The 8312-nt window shown below is 41.9% G+C and overlaps 1 protein-coding gene across 4 annotated transcripts in view; it reads left to right on the forward strand.

Moving 5' to 3' along the window:
- LOC147035019 (cytoplasmic polyadenylation element-binding protein 2-like) overlaps window positions 1-8111 on the forward strand; it is a 201076-nt gene extending 192965 nt beyond the window's left edge. For 3 of the 4 annotated variants that reach the window (XM_085892538.1, XM_085892546.1, XM_085892555.1), the window contains one exon: window positions 3500-8111. In XM_085892538.1, coding sequence (XP_085748664.1) covers window positions 3500-3727 — 228 coding nt within the window. In that variant the 3' untranslated portion in view covers window positions 3728-8111. Of the gene's footprint in view, window positions 1-475; window positions 3475-3499 lie in introns of those variants that run through there. The other variant, XM_085892561.1, reaches the window with a different exon arrangement.
- The last annotated feature ends 201 nt before the right edge of the window (window positions 8112-8312 follow it).

Raw genomic sequence — 8312 nt, forward strand, 5'->3', positions numbered from 1 at the left:
TGTTTGGAAATATTTTTGGGGTTTACTACTTCTGAATACTTTCCCATTTGTGGTGGAAAACAACCGGTATGCGGAGTACTTAAATGTCTTTGACATGTTTTCCTTCTTGACCAAGAGTTTTGAGTGACATCAATGCTGAAGAAACTGATGGGCAAAGAGGAAAATGATCATGTCAACGCCGTTTCTGGTTTGTTTTATTGGAGTTCCAGCTGTTATTGTTGCAGATAGCACTGGAGGGGGAAAACAAGGGTTTAGTGTTCCACTTTAAACATTTACTAACCGAGGCACCAGTGTTGTTAATGTTGCCTGTAAAATTTTCTGGGTCAGCAGTTTTGGCAAATGTGTACGGAGACAGCTAACTAGGATGCATTTGGAAAGATGTTTGGGCATGGGACCGTACAGAGTTGTTGTTTTTTCTCAAAAGAGGCATCAAAATTGTATCGCTAATGCTCATCATTGTCTATCATACACACAGTGAGCGAGTGCATCGTGGTGTGTACGTAGTTGTCAAGAATGACAGCAGAACATGCTGGGAGCAGCGGGTCCACGTGGAGTGACGAACAAGCGTAGGACAGTGCAGAAGTTTGTTTGTTTTAGCGTGGGGTGGAGCAGGGATTGAGAGAAGAGGAAAACAAAACATGTCTCTCTTAACCTGCCTAGTTTTATCTCAAACATACCTCACTGTGCCTCAGTCAACTACTTTGACAAACAAACTCTCACAGGATGTGTGAAATAACTCCTCTGAAATATTACTTGAAGAGCAAAATTATTAATACCTCTGTTTATTTCCTGAGATTTTCTTGTGTCAAGAAAATGTCTTGGATTACTTTGAAATAGTTTTGTTTACTTTTTCTTCCCTCGTGATTCATTATAATTGGGATGGTCGATAGCGTGGCACGTCTTGTGACTCGGAGCGGTAACATGGTGCAGTACTTATTTACATGCTAATTGCTCTTATGCGGAATGTGCCCCAAAGCCTATGTTCTCAGGATCGCGCTGTGTAACTACATGTCACTCGATGATTGGCTCACAAATACGTGCGATAACTGGCCGACCCACTGATTAGTTATAAGCTTCCAAGTGTTTGTGATTCGAGATTAAAGCCAGAAAACTACTGCCTGAGTAGCAGATAAGGCAATGCTAGTAAAAAGCGCTCGGCAGAGCTGGGTTAAATTTAGTCTGTGTTGGCGGCTGGAGCAGTGACAGAAATCCAAACAACAACTTGAGTTCTGCAAAGCCCAAGACATCTGAGCCATAACTGGGACCCAATGAATTGTTGCTCATCTGGCCACAGACTCAGAGGATTTCGTTGCAGTATTGTCTGCTGAGTGATTGCCTGAACTTGTCAACAGTGAACGACTCAAAAGCATATATTGCTGCACAAAGCCAAAACAACATTCTGTGAGTGTAAACCATGACCGTATGAGGCATCTCTGTCCTCAAAGTTGTGGGTGCAGGGGTCCTACTTGATCATAAAATCCTTGAAAGTCCTTAGGTTTTGTCTTTCTCTTTTCAAGGCATTGAAAGTCCATGAAAAAGTCTTTTTTTTTTTTTGAGGGGGTCAGGGGGGATATGGGAGGGGAACACACCAACAGCATGGGTAGAGGGACAAACTAGGAGACCTGGAAGAATAAAAGAACATGGGGAAAAACAAGAACAAGGGGCTGGGGAGGAGGACATGGGGTGAACAAGCTGTATAGAGGTGCAATCTCTGACTCTCAGAAGTGGAAGGGGAAACCTGGGGAAGAAGCAGAAATAGAACGAAAATAGAAACAAAAAGGGGTTGGGGGCCCAATAACCTGTAAAGAAGGAGGAGGTGGGCTTGGAGAGGGTTAATAAGGGTGGAAAAGACAATGGGTTTGGATGGGAGAAGGGGTGATTATTTGAGATGGTGGTGAAGAGTTGTCATGAAGTACTGGATGGAGGAATGACATTGAACAGACTGAGGAAGTTGGTTCCACATGTAGAGAATAGAGGAATGAATGAGTGGAGGGAACTAGTGAGCCTGGATTTTGGGAGTTTCACCAGTAAGACGAAAATTATGATTTAGGCAGAGTTTTCTTCGTTCCATTGTCACTTAAATTGGATTTTGCTTTGGGATTTTGTTGTTACAATAGCATCATCTATTTTTATATTCCACTATTCTCATCTGAACTGATGTATGTGTATCCATTCCACTTGTTATTCCATGTGGCATAATTCGGCAATCCGGCCTGTCCAAGTGTAAGTGCCCGTGCCTTATTCAATGCCCTGTGTGCCCTCGTCCAACCCCTTTTCTCCTCTCCAAATATTACCCATCTGTTGCTTCAAGTTATATGTTGTTCCCCTCACCCCTACCCTTCTGCCTTCCCCTGCCACCCCACTGGGGATCATGAAAGACCTTGTACATATATTACATGTCGTCATTCAGTTGATTATGCGGGACACACAACATAGTATATTGCATTTGAACTTGGGATCCCAGCATCGTGAGCTGTGTGCTTGAAATGTGTGCTGGAGTTCTGTTGTTGCTGTATTTATTTACTTTTAATCACAAGTGTTTTAGGTCTGAATAAAAATAGTTGCTAATTCCAACAATGAACGAGAGTTTTGTGTTGGCGGCGCAAGAAAAAAAAACTAAAGCGGGTCGATGGGGGTTCCATTGCAAATCCCCACACTTCCCACATAAAGCAGAGTTGAAGGATGACGAAAAGTTCCACCAGGAATGATCCAACATCAAATTTTGAGTTTAATTTGTTGCCCCCCCCCCCAACCCGTTTTGACCTCTGCGAACCTCAGTCCCCACCCCCTGGCGCATGAACTGGGTGTCAAACCACAAAAATTGTTAACATATTTTATGCGTCCCCCAATGCTGATTGCCCAGACAAAGTTTAATTTGAAAATGTGCCTGTAATTGCATTTGTTGGAATTTGAACTTTTGACCCCACACCATGGAGCAGGGCCAAAAATGGACATTGCTCTCACACTTTCTTGCCATGTGATGATCATAACGACCAAGATTGGTGAATTTCTGCACACCTGTTTAAGAGAAAATAGCGTGACGAACCGACCGACTGACAGACAAACGAACGGATGGATGGAGAAATGGAGCCGATTACAATATCCCCTCCTTTTGTCTTTTTTTTTTTTCTTTCTTTCTTTAAAAAGCATGTGAATAGAAATGAGAATAAAATGTTTAAATTTATCCACCGTAAAATACCACTATATGCTGACGTTTCTGGCTTTTGCCTTCGTCGCATAAAAAGATGGTTTTATAATGACAGTTTTGCCCTTCGTCAGAGCAAAACCACAGTGGAAAACGAGGTGTCGCTGACGCTTTCGAGCATTAGCACTTACAACAGAGCAAAAGGCTCTTTTGCTCTGACGAAGGCATACGTTCGAATCTGAGCCGCACCTCATTTCCAATCGCTGTGAACATACTCTTATCAGCTTCTAGTTGTAATAATGTCCACTGGTTCAATAAAGTGCTTTATTTGCACTTGCATGTGTTTGCTTGCAGGTTGAAGTGAAACCCTACGTGCTTGATGATCAGATGTGTGACGAGTGTCAGGGTGCACGTTGCGGTGGAAAGTTTGCCCCGTTTTTCTGCGCCAATGTTACCTGCCTGCAATATTACTGTGAGCATTGCTGGGCCAGCATCCACTCTCGTGCCGGCCGTGAGTTCCACAAGCCACTGGTCAAGGAGGGAGCTGATCGGCCACGGCACATTTCATACCGCTGGTGCTAAGATGTGTTTCCATCATAATGCTACCTGCTGTTCTCCTCTTATTCCTTTCCCTTCCTCCTAATTCTCCTTTGAATTACTTTCACCCCCATTCCTCATTTCCTGCCTCAAATCTCCCTGCTGATCTCGTTTACCCATAGCTTTTATCCCAAGGTTATCTGCCTCCTAATCCACTGCCAGTTATGCCCCCATCCTTTCTCGACCTACTGTTCTCATGTGCATCCCATTGTCCTGCGAGTCATAGTGGCTGCTTTCGATGCCGCGTGTTGCCTGTGTTATTGGTCGGCTTGTTCTCTGGCCTGCACTGCCCCAACCCGCTGAGCCTGGCAATACTGTGGACGTGAATGTTGGCAGTTCTCCTCTGGTACCACTGTACCCCTCCCCTTCCATCTTGCCTCAATTCTGCACACCTCCATTTGCTGTGACCCTTTTTGTAATATGTAAGGTACGCCGTACCTACCTGGCAATCATCTGATCACAAATGGTGTCGAAGATTAGGGGAACCGCACTGAGGGTGCTGTGCTTTTATGGCCCGTGAATACGTAGCCTTTATATACGCTTCGTCTTGTCCATGCCTCATTGACGCACACATATAGCAGTCGTGCTTGTTAATCTTTACATGTAACAGGAAGTGCTCTCGAGTCCAGAGCCCTCGTTTAATTATGTAATGCAGAAAGATACAAAATGGTCGTTGCAAGTTGTGCTCATCATGGTCATGCTTAGCATTGTGGTCTGCAGTAGCCTGAGGTGCATGGCTACCCATGTTATTGGCTTATCAGCTCTTTTTTGTCTATGTAGTGCATGGCACAATATTTCTCAATACTGGGATAATAGGGCCAGTCAGGCAAGTCCTTTATTAACCCTTTCCCCTTTTTGTTCTATGTTTGTTTTGTTTTTGTTATTTCAACGCAAAAGCTGGCCACCAGCTTTGTTGCTCCCGTGCGTTCCCAGGGCAAAACAGCACTCGTGTTCTGCCCTGTAACGTCCCGCTTTATAGCCCCACAGGCTGAAAGTTCCCACAGGAGCAACCAAAACGTGACACTGCATGTTGATGAGTGCACACTCGTCCTTATGTATGCCACGGTCACCACAGCCTACTAGCTTCCGAGCTTTTAGGCCGTCAGCCTCTTATCACCTTTTTCATTGTCTTGTGCGGAATAATACCTCAATGCGTTACCTTCCCTCCCTCTCCCCCCCCCCTTTTAGTTTTATTATTTTATTTTTTACCCCCTTTCTTTATTTTGCATCACAATCGTAGCTCGACATAAAACTAGGTCTGCTGCTATGTAAACAGATGTGTGAAAAAGGCTTTCCTAATGAACCTGTCAGCGTATTTACATGAACAGCGTGATTGCACAGAGGGTAACTATTTCATACATAGACTTGATATTGCCACAACAGATAAGAATGAAATGTTGGTAATAGCATGTTTATTTTTAGCCTAATGCATGTCCTACTGTAAATATAAACAGCAATTTGATCCTTAATCCTTAAAAGTGACATATTTGCAGAATATTTAACACTAAAGCTTCGCTATCATGGTACAAAATTACAACTAATAGATTGTGATCAAGCGTAGAGTAAGTTTCGATTGCAGTGGAGGTAACAGCGTTTTGAAGGGTTTGGAAGTGTGCCGAGGAAAGTGACAGACTTGGAGTCCAGAAAGGTGTGCATTCACTTTTGGTGTGTGTTCTCTAGGCGTTTAATCGAGAGCTTCGAAACTCTCTACCTTTTTATCATGGGCTTGCCCGATCCCCACGATCTTTTTCCCCTTCCGATCACTGCACTCAGACAGGCTTGGTATTTGCTCCTCGCTCATAACAAACCTCATTTACAGACCTTGGCACACCAAAGACGACTGTAGGGGGACACAAAAGGCCAACTAACAAACAAATTAAAATGCAAGCAGAATTTTGGGGGATTTTTTATTTTTTTGGGGGGGGGGTTGTTTATTTTTGTTTTTTGCAGAATTTGGTCACGTCACTAGCCTCTTGAGTAGTTGTGATGTGCAGGTTTTTGTTTTTTTTTTCCTTAAAATATTACGCATCAAAGATAACGACTATTTGCCCCGTTCCTTTTCACACGTTACCATCTACAACTTGAAAATTTGGCAAAAAAACAGAAACCCTCCCGATGCTTGAATTTACAGTGCTGCTGTTGTAATGTTTTAATGTACAGGAATTTTTTTTCCTTCCCTCCCCACCCCTCCTCCCCCCCCATCCACCCCCCCCCCACAACCCACCCCACCCTCACCAAGTATTGTGTGAGTCTTTTCCCCGATTCGCTGACAAAGATACTGGAAACATTTAACCTAAGATGAGTTTTCCTCATAGTGTTTCTAAAGCATTTATTGTGCAATTAGAAGCGATATTGGTATTGTAGCCGTCTGCAACTAATTAGCCTTTGGCATAATATAGTAACGTTTCTGTGTTCTGTGTTGTGCCGTATTGTGTGTTTCCCTGTCTTAGCGTTGCTGTCATTGAGCTGACTCTTTATGATGTTTTGGAAATGACTTGAGATTTTTTGTACTGGTGAACTAATTTCTGTCGATAATCACATTTTAAGATGGACGTGCACGATTCCTGGGCTTTTGGTGCGTTGTTAGCTGCCCGACCGTGTTTTTCTATTTTTCATATCCCACATCGACATTTGTTGGTATGCACTACTTTTGTAACCTTCGGACACTTTTTTCAGACACACAAACTTTTGTAGGCATGCTTCTCTCTGCTGCATCGTTTTGCAATACCTCAATTTTTCAGAAGTAGGAAAGAAAGAATATTTTCTAAGTTTATTATTCATAAAAATGTATAATTTAATTCTGCATGAAAAAATTAAGAGATGGAAGATTTTTATTTTTTGCATCGCTCCGCTTTCTAAAAACTTCGAATTGACCGAGAGCTTTTTTATATACTTTATTGTAAAGAATAGTAGGTAGCAGGCTTACGTAGAACTTTCGCCTCGAAGAGTGATCGTAAAATCCCGATTTACGAGAGCAAACTTGAGCAGACCTGCGGTGGGTTGAGAGGCTGACGTTGAGGTTGAGAATGAGAAACGGGCTCCGTCCCGTGGAAACAATTGCCGGCTGCCGGAGTTCCGGGATAACGGTTGGCAGAACGTTGTACACACCTTGCATGGGGCAAGGCTTCGGCCGATGAATCACGAATAGTTTTATTTTTGTATTTGATTTTGTGTTTATTTTATTACAAACTCTGCTGTACGGTGTTGGAAATGTTGCTGAATCTGTTGGCTCATGGAACGTACATTCTTTTGGTAATCCCATCATTTGGTTTTTGATCCGCCTGATTTTTCTCGCAAATTCGTTTTGCTGTTCGAGAAGTCTGCAAAAATTGCAGACTGTGTACCTTTTGTTTTATACCTACCTGCATTACATTTTTCTTTTCACCTTCATGATTGTAAGGTCGACTTATGTTGGGGATTAGTTGGGCACTGAACCTAATCTGAAGGATAAACATGACAGCTTTTGGAATGCCCCCACAATGCAACAGGTCAAAGATTGTCCCTCATAGGTTGTATCACATACCTGTTAAGATTGACACTGTTGTAATGTGCAATAATTATGCTTGTTCATAAAAGCTGAAAGCCTGGAAAAATTATTTTGGTGTAAGATCTTAGAACTTTGTTATCCACTCATTTTCTACTGTAGAAAACCCCTTATTTTTCATATTCAGTTTATACTTAACTTTAAAATACAATTGTATAATTAATTATTTAAGAAAATCCAAAATGGGGAAGATTTTTCACACTTTTTCATAATTTAGTTTCTTTAAAATATAAAGATCTGAAATATTGCATTAATATTTGTTTTGTATTTCTATGTTGGAGTATATAATTTTATGATCTATAAAAGTTTGGTTTTTATCTTTTTTGGAGTTGGAATTTTTGTTTTATTTAAGCAAACTTAGAAATAGGCAGCCTGCAAAGGCATTGCAGTGGTTTACAGAAGAGGGTGTTCATGTGGTATGGAATAACCGCGATACAGAACAGAAATATGCAAATAGCAAGCAGAGGCTGTTGGAAATTGACGCGGCTCTTCACACGGAGAATGTAAGTGAAGAGTTGAATAAAAAAAAAGATGTGCTTTGACATATGTTTCTATGTTTTTAAAAGAATCCAGTCCCAGTGGTACGGTATGGTATGGATATGCATTTATCTCTTCACTGAACCTTTGTGTGATTATGCGCTTTTTTCTTTTTTAAGTCTTTGAAAATGGTGTTTTCAGTAGAGCCTGTGCTACTTGAAAATGGGGTCAAGTGTTCAGTACTGGAAGGGTTTGTCGCAAAACATTATATCTTCAGGTAATTCCTCAGTATTTGTAGTGTGAATGTTAACAGCTGAAATTAAACAGTAAACATCTGCTTTAAGCTAACATGTTCCTGCCTCTTGTCTTCTTTTTAACACTTGCTGTTGTGCCCTGCCTTCCTGCATTTTCCTCCTCGAAAACTACCCACGCTTTCATGTTGTTAGTGTGCTAACCGCACCTGCATGCGTTCTTTCACAGAACAGACGCCGCGGTCATTTGATTTTGTTTTGTTTTTCTTGATTTGATACACCAAACTGGTTTTACGAA

Source organism: Eptatretus burgeri, chromosome 1 (genome assembly GCF_056783735.1).
Source record: "Eptatretus burgeri isolate ZD-2024b chromosome 1, Ebu_testis_v1, whole genome shotgun sequence".
NCBI classification, from domain to species: domain Eukaryota; kingdom Metazoa; phylum Chordata; class Myxini; order Myxiniformes; family Myxinidae; genus Eptatretus; species Eptatretus burgeri.